This window comes from Belonocnema kinseyi, chromosome 1 (genome assembly GCF_010883055.1).
Source record: "Belonocnema kinseyi isolate 2016_QV_RU_SX_M_011 chromosome 1, B_treatae_v1, whole genome shotgun sequence".
In the NCBI taxonomy this organism is placed as follows: domain Eukaryota; kingdom Metazoa; phylum Arthropoda; class Insecta; order Hymenoptera; family Cynipidae; genus Belonocnema; species Belonocnema kinseyi.
In genome coordinates, this window is record NC_046657.1 from 149858765 (window position 1) to 149877846 (window position 19082).

At 23.4% G+C, this 19082-nt stretch overlaps 1 protein-coding gene across 1 annotated transcript in view; it reads left to right on the forward strand.

The window, feature by feature from the left end:
* Nucleotides 1-4978: 4978 nt before the first annotated feature.
* The window catches only part of LOC117171110 (extensin-like), a 95695-nt gene continuing 81591 nt past the window's right edge, over nucleotides 4979-19082 (forward strand). The window contains exons 1-2 of the mRNA XM_033358164.1: nucleotides 4979-5616; nucleotides 16362-16497. Coding sequence (XP_033214055.1) covers nucleotides 5575-5616; nucleotides 16362-16497 — 178 coding nt within the window. The 5' untranslated portion in view covers nucleotides 4979-5574. The remainder of the gene's footprint in view (nucleotides 5617-16361; nucleotides 16498-19082) is intronic.

The window sequence follows — 19082 nt, forward strand, 5'->3', positions numbered from 1 at the left end:
TTAAACTATTTTTGATAGAAAAATGATATTTTAAAAAAGATGCTTTTTTTGTTAAAAATTAAATTTTTTCCAACCGTCTTTTCAAGGTAGGAAATTAATTAATCTTTGCGGTTGAAAATTCATCTTCTTCATTGAGGGTTTCATTGTTTTTTGTTAAATTCCTTCATTGTTAGTCAAAAATTAATTTATGTAAAATAAAATTGTATTATATCATTTTTGGTAGAGAATTGATATTTGACATTAAAAATTGAACTTTTTTAGTTGAAAATTGACATATTTCAATGAAAATCCTGTTTTTGGTATGAAATTCGTCTTCTTGGTTGAAAATTTATCTTTGTGATTAAGAACAAAACTATTAAGTTGCACATCCCTTTATTTTGTTGTTAAAAATTATATTCTTTAACAAAAAATTTAACTATCCCACTTTCGATGGAACATTGAAATTTCGAATTACAAATTGATATTTCTGTGTTGAAAATTCAATTATTTGTTTCAAACATCGTCTTTTTTATATAAAACTAATCTTCTGGGTTGAAAATCCATCTATTTGTTTAAAACTTTAACTATGTATTATCAAATTCATCTATTTTATAAATTTCAACTTATTTCATGAAAATGTAATTGTTTGTTCTTAAATACTAATTCTTTTAACTAAAAAGGAATATTCCTAATTCTGGTTCTATATATTTATATCTTAAATTAAAAATGCATCCAAGCCAATGCAAATAAATATGAATCAATTAGCAAAACGTTTTGAATCTCGTTTGTTGAAAAACGCTTGAAAATTAATCTGACTCAATTCGATTCAACCCGAGACTTCTATCCGAACGATCCGAATTAAATTTTCATTTGAATGATTAAAAATCAATCCGGACCCGGATTTATCTGAACCGAATATTCAATCCGACAGAATCCGAACACTGATTCATTCGGATTAAAAATCTACCCGAGTACAGATTGATTCTGATTCATTCGGATTGGAAATTTACTTCGAATTTGTTCAGAATCATTCGGATAGAATCGGATTAAGACAGATTAATTATTAAGCATTTTTCAAGAAACGAGATTCAAAACTTTTTTCTCATTGGTCCAGATTGATTCGCGTTGGCTCGGATACAGATATCGGAATAGTTCTGATTGGCTCGGAATGAATTCCTATCCGAAACTTTCGCAAGGGCATGGGAAGCATAGAATATCATAATTTCATCCCAGTGGGCAGAAAATTTGGCGACGTCTTTACGACATCGTTACGAAATCTTTACGACATCTTTACGACATCTTTACGACATCTTTACGACATCCTATGTCCATGTCGTTTCGATATCTTTGCGATATCGTAAAGACATCGCAGATCAGACGACTCATTTACGATATGGTAAAGACACCTTAACGACATGGACATAGGATGTCGTAAAGTTGTAAATATGTCGTAACGATGTCGTAAACACGTCGCCAAACTTTGTGCCCACTAGGAGTATTTGTCACTCAGTAGCCATTCTATTAAGTTGTTGGCACAGAAAAAAACGTACATTTCCTTCTCATTTCACGTTTAACGTAATTATTAATGATACACTAATATTATTATTAATTACTACTACCAGAACCTATATTTTCTTAACATCAACTTTATCCGAAGACGCACGGAGTCGACCGAATGGCCGATCCGAATCCAACTTTAAAAGCGCGAAATTTTAAAATGCACCTGTAGAATGACTTCTTCCCTGCTGTTGTGAAAATCGGGTAACGTTCAAGTACTTTGTATATGTAAGCCCTACTGTGTACAATGTCCATCCTGAGATGTAATTCAGCATAATTCGATTTAATATTTTGTCCCTGATGATTAGAAACCATACTTAAAGTATGTAACTGCTCAAGGAGGAGGGGGCTCCGTGAGATTGTTTGCGGTTTCTTATGAAAGGAGGGGGGGGGGGGGGGGCATTCATTCATGTACGAAATTTTTGGAAATTCGCAAATGAAACAAATGACTCGCAGTAATTGTTTAGAAATTTAATATGAATTTAATATCAAGCGCCAAAGAAACCTGGTAAGTAAAAAATGAACCTAGCAAACAACAATTTTTTTTAAAGTCAGAAAATGTTATTGGGCAGGGAAAATTAGGGGATTTAGGATAAAAGTATTGCAAAAGTCAAGCAATTTCTATAACTTTTAGTAACTATCAAGCAGGATAAATTCGAAATTTATAAATTTTCATTGGAAATGTTTTTGTTCCGTTTATAAAAGATTTTTGATGAAAATATAACAAGTTTAAGATTCTGATACTCATTTATTATTGGTCAGAGGGATTAAAATTGGTCCGGGAAAAATTAGAATATTTTAAAAATCAAGTTTTGCGGTAACCCTGATATAATATTCTTTTTAGTAATTTATTTACCTTGAATTTATGTTTCAATTTTTGTTTTATTCAGTTCCTTCCTCCGGAAGATTATCTACAGTGAAACTCTTCTATAGCGCCGATTTTGTGCTTGACGGTGGGTGGGAACTTAGTCATTCACCTCTTTGTAGAAAAATCGTCTTTTGGAGTTGAAAATTCAACTATCTTCGTAGAAAATTTACTTTTTGATGAAAATTCATATTTTGGTGTTGAAAAGTCATATTATATATTTTTTGTATGAAAATTCCAATTTTTTTTTTGAAAATATCTTTTTGATTAAAAAAAATGTCTCTTTTATTAGATTGTTTTCTTGGATCAAAAAACAACTATTGGGTTGAAAATTCAAACACTTTTTTGAAAAGCCATCCTTTTCAGTTAAAAATTTAACTGTTTTGTTGAAAATACATCTTTTTGGGTTGAAAATTTAACTATTTTCAAATCTAATTTAGTTTTGGTTTGAGACAAGTATGTCAATGCTGAAAAGTCAAATAAAAATATTTTTTGGGCGGAAATTCACATTTCTGTTGAAAATGTCTCTTTTTGATTTAAAAATTCATCTGTGTTATTAGATTGTTTTTTTTTATAATAATTAAACTACTTTGCTGAAAATTCAACAATTTTCTTAAAAACTCATTGTTTTTAGTTTAAAATTCAACTGTTTTGTTGAAAATTTGTTGTTTTTTTTGTTGTTAAAGATTCAATTATTTTTGCAGAAAAATTACTTTTGATTTAAGACTTATATTTTAATGTTCAACAGTCAAATTAAAATATTATTTGGATGAAATTTCAAACTTTTTTAATTTCTCTTTTTGATTAAAAAATTTATCTGATGTATTAGAATTTCTTATAAAAATGCTACTATTTGGCTGGAAATTCAACAATTTTGTTAAAATGTCACCCTTTTTGGTTGAAAATTCAACTTTTTTTAATTCGTTTTTTGGGGTTGAAAATTCATGTATATTTGTAAAAATGTTGCTCATATTTTTATGTTGAAAACTCAAATTAAAAAATTTTTTTAAACGGAAATTCAAATTTTTTTAAATTTCTCTTTCTCATCTAAAAATTCACCTGCATTATTGAATTTTTTTTCATATAAAAATTCTACTAGTTGGTTGAAAATTCAACAATTTTGTATGATGTTGAAAAGTCACACTAAAATATTGTATGCATGAAAAATCAAATTTTTTGTTTTAAAATTTCTCTTGTTGATTTAAAAATGTATTTGTCGTCAAATTGTTTTCTTGGATAAAAGTGCAACTATTAAATTGAATTTTCAAATATTTTTTGATTATTTGTTTTTTTTTTTATAAAAATGCAAATATTTGGTTTAAAGTTCAACAATTTTGTTAATGAGTCATAGTTTTTGATAAAAAAACTCAACCTTTTTGTTTGAAAAGATTCTCTGATCTATTTAAAAATTAATTAGCTTCATCAGATTATTTTCTTGGATAAAAATGCAACTATTTAGTTGAGAATCCAAAAATTTGGTTAAAATGTCATTATTTCTAGTTGAAAATTCAACTGTTTTGATGAAAATCCTTCGTTTTGGAATAAAGATTCAAGTACCTTCGTAAAAAAATTTACTTTTTGATTCAAATTAATATTTTGGTGTTAAGAAGTCAAACTGAAATCTTTTTTGCCTAAAAACGCAAATATATGGTTGAAAATTCAACAATTTTGTTAAAAATTCTTTCTTTTTGGTTGGAAATTTAACTGTTTTTGTGGAAAATTTCATTCTTCTTTGAAAGTCACCTTTTTATGTTGAAAAGTCTGATTGAAATATTTTTTGTAGGAAAATTCAATTTTTTTGTTTACAAATTTCTCTTTCTGATTTAAGACAATCTTCTGTTTTATTAGATTCTTTTCTGGGATAAAAATACAACTTATGGTTAAAAATTCAACAGTTTTGTTAAAAAGTCATTCTTTTTAGTTAAAACTTAAAATGTTTTGCTGAAAATTTGTTCTTTTTCGTTTAAAAATTCAACTATTTTGTAGAAAATTTGCTGCTTGTTTAAAATTCATGCTTTAATGTTGAAAAGTCAAATTAAAATATTTTTTGGATGGAAATTCAATTTTTTTAAATAGTTTTTTTTCAACTGAAAATTCATCTGTTTTATTTATTTATTTTGTTTTTTTGTAAAAATTCTACTATTTGGTTGAAAATTCAACAATTTAGTTGAAAAATCATTCTTTCTAGTTAAAAATTAAAATGATTTGTTGCAAATTTAAGTATTTTATTGATAATTCATCTTTTATTATAGCAAAGTCTTTTTTTAATCAATAAATAAATTGGCATTTGAAATATTGTTTTAATTCATTTATAAAAGATCCTATGTTCAAAATATTACAATATTAAAATGCTGTTCTTCAAATATTAATGGCTAGGGAAGATGAAAAACTCGACAATGAAAATCAGGGAATTTTGACAAAAATCTCCCTTAGCTTCAAGTTCCATTTCTTATCATTTCTAGAAACCATAAATTACTTACAATAAAGAGTAATTAAAATTCCTCCTCAGTTTAAAATTAGGCGCCAAAAGTAGGCCCGGTCGGTAACATCAACTTCTATCCGTCAAACAGCCAGAGTGCAAGCCGCAAACGTGTGGAAACCTGCAAACTGCAAAGTGGCTCTAAAAGAATTTAAAAGCCAGTCAAAGTGCTTTAAAGGGGTGGATAGTGTTTAACCTAACAGGAAAGTTCAAGTCAATGTGATAATTAAAGGCAAATTCGCCAAGTGGATTAGTTTTTATCAGAATTTACTATCAGTGTAATGCATTTCTCGTGAAATATCTCGGGAGAATTCGCTAACTTGGAGGTTAAACGTTTCCGAAAGACTGCGCGAGATTGATCAAATTCTTCGCAATTTTAGACCGCTTATTCCCGTTTTTTTCATGGGTCGCGAAAATCATCCTACAATAAGTCATGGAATCTTTGAACTTCTGCTTTTCCCATTTTCTGCAATCACAGACACGTGATAGATAATTTTCATTTTGCATTCCATGGAGGGGCACGTCCAGTTCTCTGAATTTCGCGATTCCGAAGTGTATCGCTTATTCATTCCCCACATTCCTTATCAGCTCTTTTGCCGAAAATCAGCATTTTTTTGGAACTTGGGCCTGATATCAGAGGTTAATTATTCTCTGAGCGCACGAAAATCGTCGGATTAATCGGACTCTGGTACTTATGGCTAAAGGAAAACTGAGGAACACAGATGCTAACAACAAGGTAGACTCTTTTTTTCCATATTTATCGATTTATCTTCTTCTTTAAATATTAATTTCTGGATGTCTAGCGACATTACGTTTTTAATTTTATGATTTTCTCTCAATTTCCGTCCCTTATTCAATGAAGTCTTATCACAGTTTGTACCCTTTTTACACCCCTAAATTTGAACAATTTTATGAAATACCGAAAATCGAGAATTTTGACCCTTTTCTTTTAGCAAGGTTTCGATTCAGTTTTTAATTAATAATCATATACAGAAATTTAAGATATTAGAAATCAAGGAGTTATGAAAGAGGTTCTTTTTAATGACACTAATTTAAAAAATTTTATATTATTTTTTAATATAATAGACGAAGAAATGATTTTTAATCGATTTAGGTACGAATCTTAAATTAAAATTCGCTTAAAATAAATGAATTTTTAACCAAATAGTTCATTTCGAACCGAGAAAATTAATTTCGAACCAATGAGGTGAATTTTCAACAAAAAATTAATTTTAAGTCCCAAATGTTCTTATTTTTAACCTGAGAATATTCATTTTAAACCAAATAATTGAATTTTCTACAAAATTCTACCAAAGTCGTTAAATGTTCATAAAAATAATTAATTTTTCAACGAAATAATAATAATTTTTATCTTAAAAGACGAATTTTCAATACAAAATTATTAATTTTTAACCAAAATCCTAATTTTCAAACAAATATTTAAATTTTCTATAGAATTTTCAAACCAAAAAGATTAATTTTCTATAAATAGATTGAATTTGATACTATTTATGATGAATATTTAACAAAAAAATTAGAACTTTTAAGCCAAAAATACGCATTTTTCACAAAACATTTGAATTTCCAACCAAGTACTTGAATTTCCTACCCAACTAGTTGAATTCACAACGAAATAGTTCAGTTCTTTAACTAAATAATTCGGTTTTTAACAAGCTACTTTAATTTTCTACCAAAGTCGTTAATTTTTCATCAATTAATTAATCATTCAACGAAATAATAACAATTTTTAATCTCAAAAGACGAATTTTCTACAAAACTGTTCAATTTTCAACTAAAAAATATACATTTTCAACATCAATGTTAGTTTCCAACTAAATATTTGAATTTTATACCAAAACAATTGAATTTGCAATAAAAGAGTTAATTTTTTTGTCAAAGTAGGCGAATTTTCATACCAAAAACACGAATTTTCTACAGAACAGTTCAATTTTCATCAACAAAATTAATTTCCAACCATGTACCTCAAACATTCTTATTTTTAGCCCGAAAATAATCATTTTGAGACAAATAAATGAATTTTCAACAAAATAGTTCGCTTTTCAACTAAATGTTGCGGTTTTTAATTAACTACTTGAATTTTCTACCAAAGTCGTTAAATTTTTATCAAAATAATTCATTTTTCAACAAAATAATAATAATTTTTTAATTCAAAAGACTAATTTTTTTAAATTCTCATTTTCAATAAAAAATTATGCATTTTCAACGTCAAAGTTAATTTCGAACAAAATATTTGAATTTTATACCAATACAGTTGAATTTTCAATAAAGGAGTAAATTGTTTTGTCAAAATAGTCGAATTTTCATACCAAAAAGACAAATTTTTTACAAAACAGTTTAATGTTGAACCAAAAATGATGACTTTTCAACAAAAAAATTAATTTTTAACCAAGCAGTTCAATTTTCTCCCAAATTAGTAGAATTCTCTACATAACAGTTGAATTTTCAATACAAAATTATGAATTTTTAACAAATATCTTAATTTTCAACCAGGTAATTAACTTTTCTATAGAATTTTCAAGCCAAGAAGATTAATTTTCTAGAAACAGGTTTAATTTGAAAGCAATAATGTTGAATTATTAACAAAAAAAATCGAATTTTTAAGCCAAAAATACGAATTTTCTACAAAAAATTTGAATTTCGAAGCAGATATTTGAATGTCCTACCCAACTAGTTTAATTTACAACTAAATAGTTCAGTTTTCAACTAAATAATTCGCTTTTTAAGCAACTACTTTAATTTTCAACCACAGTCGTTTAATTTTCATCAAAATAATTCATTTTGCAACAAAGTAACAAACATTTTTATTCTCAAAAGACGAATTTTCTACAAAACCGTTAAATTTTCAACATAAAATTATGAATTTTATACCAAAACAGTTGAATTTACAATAAGAGTTCATTTTTCTGTCAAAATAGTCGAATTTTCATACCAAAAAGAAGAATTTTCTACAAAATAGTTAAATTTTCTACCAAAATGGTCGAATTTTCTAAAAGAAAAAGAAAAAACAGTTGAATTTTCCGTACAAAATTATGAATTTTTACAATATTCTTATTTTTCAACCAAATATTGAACTTTTCCATAGAATTTTCAAGCCAAAAAGATTAATTTTCTATGAATAAGTTGAATTTGAAACCAATAATAATGAATTTTTAACAACAAAATAACATAAAGTCTCAAACATTCTTATTTTTAACCCAAAAATAATGATTTTAAGCCAAATAAATAAATTTTCAACAAAATAGTTCGCTTTTCAACTAAAAAATCGGTTTTTAATGAACTACTTGAATTTTCTACCAAAGTCGTTAAATTTTCATCAAAATAATTCATTTTTTAACGAAATAATAATTTTTCAACTAAAAGACGAATTTTCTAAAAAAAAAAAAAAAAAAACGTTTAATTTTCAACCCAAAATTATGCATTTTCAACATCTCTCTACATATCAGTTGAATTTTCCGTACAAAATTATGAATTTTTACAATATTCTTATTTTTCAACCAAATATTTAACTTTTCTATAGAATTTTTCATCCAAAAAGATTAATTTTCTTTAAATAGTTTGTATTTGAAACCAATAAATATGAATTATCAATAAAAAATTCAAATTCTTCAGCCAAAAATACGAATTTTCTATAAAACATTTGAATTTCCTACCCAACTAGTTGAATTTACGAAGAAATAGAATAGTTTTCAAACTAAATAATTTTCAATAAAAAATTATGAATTTTTAACAAAAATCTTAATTTTCAATAAATAGGTTGAATTTGAAAACAAAATGATGAATTTTTAACAAAAATTAGAATTTTTAAGCCAACACTACGAATTTTCTACAGAACATTTGAATTTTCAACCAAATATTGGAATTTCTTACACAACTAGTTGAATTTACAACGAAATAGTTCAGTTTTTAACTAAATAATTCGGTTTTTAACCAGCTACTTCAATTTTCTACCAAAGTCGTTAAATTTTTATCAAAAAAATTAATCCTGCAACGAAATAATAATTTTAAATCTCAAAAGACGAATTTTCTACAAAAACCGTTCAATTTTCAACTAAAAAATATGCATTTTCAACATCAAAGTTAGTTTCCAACCAAATATTTGAAGTTTTACAAAATTCTTATTTTTCAACCAAATAGTTAATTTTTCTATCGAATTTTCAAGCCAAAAAAATTAATTTTCTATGAATAGGTTGAATTTGAAACGAATAATGATGAATTTTTCATAAAAAATTCAAATTTTTAAGCCAACAATACTAATTTTCTATCAAACTTGAATTTTCTACCAACATTGTTAATTTTACATAAAAATAATTAATTTTTTAACGAAATAATAATCATTTTAATCTTGAAAGACGAATTTTCAATAGAAAATTATGAATTTTTAACAAAAATCCTAACTTTCAACCAAATAGTTTACTTTTCTATCAAATTTTTGATCCAAAAAGATTAATTTTCTTTGAATAGTTTGTATTTAAAACCAATAATGAAAAATTGTTAACAAAAAATCAGAATTTTTAAGCCAAAAATACGAATTTTCTACAAAACATTTGAATTTCCATCCCAAGTGGTTGAATGTACAACAAAATAGTTCAGTGTTCCACCAAGTAATTTAGTTTTTAACCAACTACTTGAATTTTCTACCAAAGTCGTTCAGTTTTCATAACAATAATTAATTTTTCAACGAAATAATAATTCATTTTCAATCTCAAAAGACTAATTTTCTAAAAAAAAACGTTCAATTTTCAAAAAAAAAAAATATAATTTTCAACATAAATTTAATTTTCAACCAAATATTTGAATTTTATACCAAAACATTTGAATTTACAATAAAATAGTTCATTTTTCTGCCAAAATAGTCGAAATTTCATACCAAAAAGACGGATTTTCTACAAAAACAGTTAAAAAAAACAACAGTTGAATTTTCAATACAAAATTATGAACTGTCACAAAAATCTTAATTTTCAACCAAATAGTTAACTGTTCTATAGAATTTTCAAGCCAAAAAGATTAATTTTCTATAAATAGGTTGAATTTGAAACCAAAAATAATAAATTTTCAACAAAATAGTTCAGTTTTTAAGTAAATAATTCAGTTTTTAATCAACTAATTAAATTTTCTACTAAAGTCGTTAAATTACCATGAAAATGATTCATTTTTCGACGAAATAATAGTTTCTCAACTCAAAAGACGAATTTTCTAAAACAAAAAACTTTGAATTTTCAACCAAAAATTATGAATTTTCAACATAATGTTAATTTCCAACCAAATATTTGAATTTTATATCAAAAAGTTGAATTTACAATAAAAGTGTTTAATTTTTCTGCCAAAATAATCGAATTTTCATACCAAAAAAACGAATTTTCTACAAAACAGTTCAATTTTCAACCAAAAGTAATGAATTTTCAAAAACAAAATTAATTTTCAACCAAATAGTTAAATTTTCTACCTAAATAGTCGAATTTTCAACAAAACAGTTGAATTTTCAATACAAAATTATGAATTTTTAACCAAAATCTTAATTTTCAACGAAATAGTTAACTTTTCTATAGAATTTTCAAGCGAAAAAAATTAATTTTCTTAAATAATTTGAATTCGAAACCAATAATGATGAATTTTCAGCAAAAATTTGCATTTTTAAGCCAAAAAGGCGAATTTTTTACAATAGTTAAATGTGCAAGCCAAAATGGCAAAATTTCCTCTAATACATTTAAATTTCTAACAAAAATAATTAATATTTAAATGAAAAATGAATTTTTAACAAGTTATACTTTCAATACAAAAATTATCAATTTCAATCAAAAATAATGATTTTTTAACTAAAAGAGTTCAAATAGTTAATTCAGTACCAAAAAAAATGATATTCAAACAAGAAAATAAATTTTTAACCAAAGATGTGAGTTTCCAACAAAAATAATGATTTTTTAAATTAAAATCTGAATTTCTAACAAGTTATTACAACTTTTAACCAAGTAGTTAATATTTCAACAATAAAAATAATTTTAAATCTCAAACTTTCGCATTTTTGCTGGAAAATATTGTTTTAAACGCAATATTTGAATGTTTACCAATTATTTGTTTAAAAATCGATTTTCTTTCGGTAGAAAATTATCTTTTTCTTTTCAAGTTAATCTTCTTGTTTGAACATTTTTTTTCTATTAAAGATTCAGACATTCCAGTTAAATGTTTATCATTTTCGGTGAAAATTCATCTTTTAGTTTGAGAATAAAATTATTCGGTTATAAGTTAAACTCTATTGGTAAAAATTAATATTTTTTTGTTGAAAGTTGATCATTTTAATTAAAAATTCATTTTTCTTTGTTGAAAAATGAGATATTTGATTGAAAACTTGTTTTTTATTGTAATATTTTTTGGTTAAAAATTAGGTTTTTTACTGAAAATGGAACTATTATTCGAGTTAAACGGTCCAAAATTTTATTTAAAAGTTTGTCTCTGGTTGGACATTCATTTTTTGACTAAAAATTTAAATATTTAACTTTTGGTTGAAATTGATATTTTTTAGTTGAAAATTCATATTTTTGGGTATAAATTAATATTCTTGGTTTGAAAATGTAACTATTTTTTTTTATCTAATATTTTTTTTAAAAGTAATTTTTTAACTAAAAATTTAACTGGTTCCAATTAAAAATTCCAAAGTTGTAGTTGAAAATTCATCTGGTTGGTACAAAATTAATATTTTTAACTTTAAATTTAATTATTTAAGGGTTGGTTGGCAATTTATATTTTTAGTAAAAATTAATTTTTTTATTGAAAATGCAACTATTTCAGTTAATGATTAATTGTTTTAGTTGAACTCTTATTTTTGATTTAAAATTAATTAATTTAACTAAAAATGTTACTAGTTCGTTTGAAAATTATTATCTTTTAGTTCAGAATTCAAATATTTTTGTTTGAATATTTGTTTCCTTCAATTAAAAATTCAAATATTTCGTTGAAAATTGCATGCTTTTTTTTGTTGAAAAATTGTATTTTTGGAAGAAAATTATTCTTCATGTTTAAAAAAATTTGTGTACAAGATTTAACTATTCCATTTGAACATTCTTCAGTTCAGTTAAATATTTATCAATTTAGTTGATAATTAATTCCTTCAACTGAAAATTTGAAGTTCCATTATTGGTTGAAAACTGATTTTTTCTTGTTCAAAATTCAACAATTTAAATACAAAATTGTCTTTTTTAATTGAAATTTCATCTTTTCGTTGAAAATCTACATATTTTTCTAAAAATCTTTTTTTTTTTTTAGAAAATGGTACATTATTCTTTGCAAGTTAATCTTGTTAAAAAATTATAATTTTTTCGGTTACGAATTCAAGTATTTCAGTCAAATATTCACCATTTTCATTGAAAATTTATCTTTTAGTTTGGAAATCAAATTATTTGGTTAAAAGTTAAACTCTATTGTTAAAAATCAGTTTGGTTTGTAGAATGTTTATGGTTTTAATCAAAAATTCATTGTTTAGGTTAAAAAATGAGCTATTTGATTGAAAACTGGTTATTTATTTTAATATTTTTGCTCAAAAATGATTATTTTTTTAACTGAAAATGTACCTATTATTCGAGTTGCATATTCCATAATTTTAGTGAAAAATTTATCTCTTTGTTTGCACATTCATTTTTTGACTAAAAATTTAATCATTCAATTTTGTATTGAAAAATGATTTTTTAAATTGTAAATTCATATTTTTAGGTAGAAATACCTACAATTTTATTTGAAAATTCGTAACTTTGTTTGAAAATGTAACTATTTTTTTTAAGTTAGTTTTTTTTTTGGTTAAAAGTACTTTTTTAACTGAAAATTTAACTTATTCCAACTTTAACTATTTAAGTTTTGATTGACAATTTATTTATTTTTTTTTTTTGAGATAAATTCATTTTTGTTTTGAAAATTCAACTATTTCAGTTGAAGGTTCATTGTTTAGTTGAAAACTCATATTTTTGTTTAGTGTAAAATTATTTTTTTTTTAGTTAAAAATGTTACTTTTTCATTTTGGGTTGAAAACTATTTTTTTTGTTTTGTTCAAAAATCAAATATTTGGTTTGACAATTTGTCTTCTTTAATTAGAAAATCAACTATTTTGTTAAAAATTCATGTATTTTGTTGAAAAATTGTATTTTTTGGTAGAAAATTAATCTTGCTGTTTAAAAATTCATCTTTCTGGTTTAATAATCAACTATTCCATTCAAATATGTACAATTTTATTTGGAAATTCGTCAGTTTGTTTTGAAAATGTAACTATTTTTTTTTAATTGATTTTTTTTTGTAAAAGTAATCTTTTAACTGAAAATTCCGTAGGTGTAGTTGAAAATTCATTTGTTTGGTTAAACATTAATTTTAATTTTTATAAATGAACTATTTCAGTGGTCGGTTGAAGATTTTTTTTAAACTTTGTATTTGGTAATTAATCTTCTTATTGAAAAATTCATCTTTATGGTTTAAAATTCAACAATTCTAGTTAAATATGTACAATTTTATTTGGAAACTCGTCACTTAGTTTGAAAATGTAACTTTTTTTTTTTAATTCATATTTTTTGTTCAAAGTAATTTCTTAACTGAAAAATTAATTTACTCCAACTTTAAATTCCATAGTTTTATTTGAAAATTCATCTGTTTGGTTAAACATTAATTTTTTTAACTTAAAATTTAATTATTTAAGTTTTGCTTGACAATGTATTTTTTTTTAGGAAAAATTAATTTTTTTGTGAAAATTCAACTATTTCAGTTAAAGGTTCATTGTTTTACTTGAAAACTCTTTATTTTTGGTTTAAATTTAATTCTTTTTTTTTTACTAAAAATGTTTCTATTTCATTTTCGGTTGAAAATTATTATTTTTTTAGTTCAAAATTCAAATTTTTGGTTTAAAAATTTGTCGTTTTTATTTTAAAATTTAACTATTTCCTTAGCAATTTTGTTGAAAAATTGTATTTTTTGCTAGAAAATTAATCTTTGTATTTGAAAATGAACCTTCTTGTTCAAAAATTTATCTTTCTGGTTCGAAATTCAACAATTTGAGTTAAATATGTACAATTTTATTTAAAAATTCGTCCCTTAGTTTGAAAATGTAACTATTTTTTTTTAATTAATGTTTTTAGCTAAAAGTAAATTTTTAACTGAAAATTTAACTTATTTCAAATGAAAATTCCATATTTGTAGTTGAAACTTCATCTGTTTGGTTACACATTAAATGTTTAGTTCAAAATGTAATTAATTAAATTTTTATTGAAAATTTATCTTTTTTTTTTTTGTAGGAAAAATTAATTTTTATTTTGAAAATTCAACAATTTCAGTTAAAGGTTCATTGTTTGAGTTGAAAACTCTTATTTTTATTTGGTGTAAAATTATTTTTTTTAACCAAAAATGTTACTATTTCATTTTCGGTTGGAAATGATTATTTTTTTAGTTCAAAATTCAAAGATTCGGGTTTAAATTTTGTCGTTTTTATGTAAAAATTTAACTATTTCGTTCAAAATGTATTTTATTGCAAAATTGTATTTTTGATCGAAAATTAGTCTTTGTATTTAAAAATTAATCTTCCTGTTTAAGAATTCATTTTGCTGATTTAAAATTTAACTATTCCATTTAAATATGTACAATTTTATTTGGAAATTCGTTACTTTGTTTGAAAATGTAACTATTTTTTTAAAGTTATTTTTTTTGTTAAAAGTAATTTTTTAATTGAAAATTGAACCTATTCCAACTGAAAATTACATAGCTATAGTTGAAAATTCATCTGTTTGTTCAAGCACTTATTGTTTAACTTAAAGTTTAATTAATTAAGTTTTAATTGACAATTTATCTTTTGCAGTAAAAATTTTTTTTTTTAATTCAACTATTTCAGTTGAACATTCATTTTGTTAGTTGAAAACTCTTATTTTTGTTTGGTTGAAAATTAATCTTTGCAACTAGAAATGTTGATATTTCATTTTCGGTTGAAAGTTCTATTTTTTTAGTTCAAAATTCCACTATTAGATTAGAAAATGTGTCTTTTTTAATTAAAAATTCAACTATTTCGTTAAAAATGCATGTATTTTGTTGAAAAATTGTATTTTTTGGTCGAAAATTAATCTTTTTATTTGACAATTAATCTTCTGGTTTGAAATTCAAGAATTCCAGTTAAATATGTACAATTTTATTTGGAAATTCGTCACTTTGTTTGAAAATTTAACTATTTCTTTTAAATTAATGATTTGTGTTGACAGATTATCTTTTGTAGTAATATTTTTTTTCTAATTCATCTATTTCAGTTGAAGATTCATTGTTTTAGTTGAAAATTCTTATTTTTGTTTGGTGTAAAATTAATTTTTTTCATCCAAAGATGTTACTATTTCATTTTCGGTTGAAAATTATAATTTTTTTAGTTAAAAATTTAAATATTTGGTTTAAGAATTTGTCGTTTTTATTTAAAAATGTAACTATTTCCTTAAAAATGTATGTATTTTGTTGAAAAATTGTATTTTTTTGTTAGAGAATTAACCTTTTATTTGAAAATTAATTTTCCTCTTTAAAAATTCATCTTTCTGGTTTAAAATTCAATAATTCTTTTTAAATATGTACAATTTTATTTGGAAATTCGTCCCTTTTTTTGAAAATGTAACTTTTTTTTTTAATTAATGATTTTGTTGTAACTACATGGATCTTATCGGATTATCGAAGATATTAATCAGAATTTGTAACTAGTAAAAGCATAGATTTATTGTAACTTTTAAGGTGACTTGATGCTAGAGAACAAAATAGACAAGTGACAAGTTGACAGAATGAACAAAACAGATGTTATTATAAACAAAGCAATGCTGTAGATTTTTTAGTTCAAAATTCAAAGATTTGGGTTAAAAATTTGTCGTTTTTATTTAAAAATTTAACTATTTCCTTAAAAATGTATGTATTTTGTTGAAAAATTGTTTCTTTTTTTTTGGTAAAAAATTGTATTTGTATTTGACTATTAATCTTCTTGTTTAAAAATTAATCTTTCTGGTTTAAAATTCAACAATTCCAGTTAAATATGTACAATTGTATTTGACAATTCCTCACTTCGTTTCAAAATGTAACTATTTTTTCAAAGTTAGTTCTTTTTTGTTAAAAGTAAGTTGAAGATTCATTTTTTTAGTTCAAGGCTCTTATTTTTGGTTTAAAATTCATTTTTTAAAATAAAAATGTTACTATTCCATTTTCGGTTGAAAATTGTTATTTTTTTAGCTCAAAATTTAACAGTTTGTTTAGAAAATTTGCCTTTTTAAAAAATCGTTTAAACAAAAGTACCTGAAATTAATTTTCTAAAAATCTTAGACATTTAAAGTATTTCATATTAAATTGAATATGGTACTAACATTAATTTTATTTTAACGAATTCTGTGAGAAAAGTTATGGACAAAATTTCCAGCTTTTTTGGGTCGCTAGACGTCTTTAAGTTGTACTTTTTGACTTCAAAAAAACACTGTTTTAATTAATTAGATATCGCCATCGTCAAACGGTGGATTTAAAGGAGCAGAAATGTATACCACGGAGTTTGAAATCAACGAAACTCCACCTACGGCTCGTACTTTACTTACCAAAGGTTACATCCAGGACGAAATTAATGGATTTTCAGGTATATGCAATATTGCGATAAGATTTTTTTTTAATAATATAGGGTTGTCCGGGAATTCAACAAATTTTCAGAAGATAAATCTGTCCACGTTCGAATGAAACCGTCTTTTTTTTTTAATAAATAGTTGAATTTTTATCTTTTTCAATTTTTCTATCATTCAGTTTACAATGTGTTATTCGGAAATTTTTTACTTGAAAAATTCTCCATTTTTATTTTTAAGCTTTTTTTAATTTTAACAATTTAAAAATTTTCTCATAGTATATTTTAAAGTATTTTAGTTATTAAAAATATAAATGTTTCATTTAAACTTCATAAATTATCTTCAACTTAAAAATAACTTTATAATAATATATTCGCAATTAAAGGCTCTTATTAAATTTTAAATATTGTTTCAGTCTAAAATATTTAATTTTGAACCCGTTTAATTTGAAATTTTTTAATTTAAGATAAAGAAGGTTAAAGAGATATTTAGAATTTTAAGACAAAATTCACACTAATAACTGACCTAATTAAAACAAAATGAAGATTTTTGCAGATTTCAAACAAATAATTTAGAGGTTTTTTAAGAATTGTGAAATGTTTCAAAAGAATAAAAAAACATCTTAAGATTCCTAGGAAAATAAAAAATTATTTTTCATTATGAAAAATTATTTAAAAGAATATTTAAAAATGTTAAAAAGATTTACAAAATTGTAATAAAAAAAATACTTGGAAGATTTTGAGGAAATTTTTTTTTATAATTTGCAAAATTTTCTAAAAATGATAGGAAAAATTCAATGAATTGTAAAAGATATTTAGAAGTTCTGACAGCATTTCAAAAATAATTTCAGATTTGAAAAAATGTAAAATAACTTGCAGATTTCTCAAGATTATGAATTAAAAATTTGAAGAATTTCAAGGATGTTTAAACTGTTTAAAATCAAAATAATTTAACTTCTATTTTAAGTGCTTAGTTAGAAAAAAGAATTATTTTTTCAATTTCTAATGTTTCTAGCTTAACATTCTTTAAAATAATATAATTTTGAAAATTTTAAAGATCATTGATTCTTTAATTTAGAACATTGAAAATGATAACGTGGATTAAATTTTTACAATTTTTGTCGAAAATTTAGCTTTAGTTCATTTTTTTGTTTATTAGAAAATCAACTATTTTGATAAAAAGTTCAAAATTTTGGTTGAAAATTAACTATTTTCTTGAAAATTCATATTTTCGGCTCAATGATGCAACTTTTTTGTAAAAAAATTCGTGTCTTTGGTCTAAAGATTGAAGAATTCACTTGAATTTTCTTTCTTGATTTGATTTAAGCCGTTTATTAAAATAATGAATTAATTTTTTATATTTTTCAATTATGATATTCAGTTTAGAATGCTTCTTTCGAAAATCTTCCACTTTAAACATTTTCCATTTCAGATTTTAATTTTTAAGCGAACATTTTAATTTAAAGAATTTAAAAATGCAGTTTTAAAAAATTGATAAATTAAAAATTAGAAGAATTTGAAATTAATTGAAACTTTAAAAACCATTTTGTATGGTAAAATATCTTCCAAATATTATTATTATTATTGTAAAATGTAATTAAAGGCTTTTATTAAATTCCAAATATTATTTCAATCCAAAATATTCCATCTTGAAACCATTAAATTTTCAATTTTCTGATTAAGAAGAAAAACAATTGCCTAATGTTAAGAAATAGTTAACTGTTCATTTAAAATCAGTAATTATAAATCAAATATTCAAAACTAAACCAAATAACAAAACTTTTAACGTTACAATTTGAATTTTTGTATAAAAAAATTAATTTTTAACTAAATTTGTTGAATTTTGACCTATAAATAGGAATTAAACACCTGTTATTCTTTAAAAAATTCCAGTAAGTTGATGAGATATTTAAAAGTTTTGAAATAAATTCAAAATTAATTAGTTCGTACCGAAAATTTTGTGAAAATAGTCCACGGCCTATTTTAAAAGCAAATAAAAATATTTCTTCAAGATTCCTAGAAAAATGGAAAATAACTTTTTATTTTGAAGAAATAATTTTAAGAGAATATTTTAAAAGATTCACATAATTATCAAAAATGAATGAGGTAGATTTTAAGGAAATTTTTTTTAATTTGGCAAGATTAATTGAAAATTTTTGAAGAATGTTAGAAAAAATGAGTCAAAAATATATTTAGAAGCTCTGAAAAAATGTGTAAAACCAGTTTTAATTTCAAAAAAATTTTAATAATGGGTATATTTTTCAAAATTTCGAAGCATTTGAATGATTTTTTTTTTTATTATTTGAAAGAAACCTAATTTAACTTCAAATTTAGGAAGTGTTTAGTTTATAACAAAAATATAATCGTTCAATTTTTAATTTTTCAACCTTATGATTCCTTAAAATGATATAATTTTCAAAAAAAATTTAATTTGTTGATTGCTTCTTCAACTTAGAACATTGAAAATAAAAACGTAGATTTATATTTTTTTAACTCAATCTCAATCTTTTAATTGTGGGTCCGGATGCAATAAGGGCACATAAAATTTTTTCGTGCGAAAACGAAGTCCCCTGGAGGCTTTAGAAAAAATTTTCGAATTTTAATTT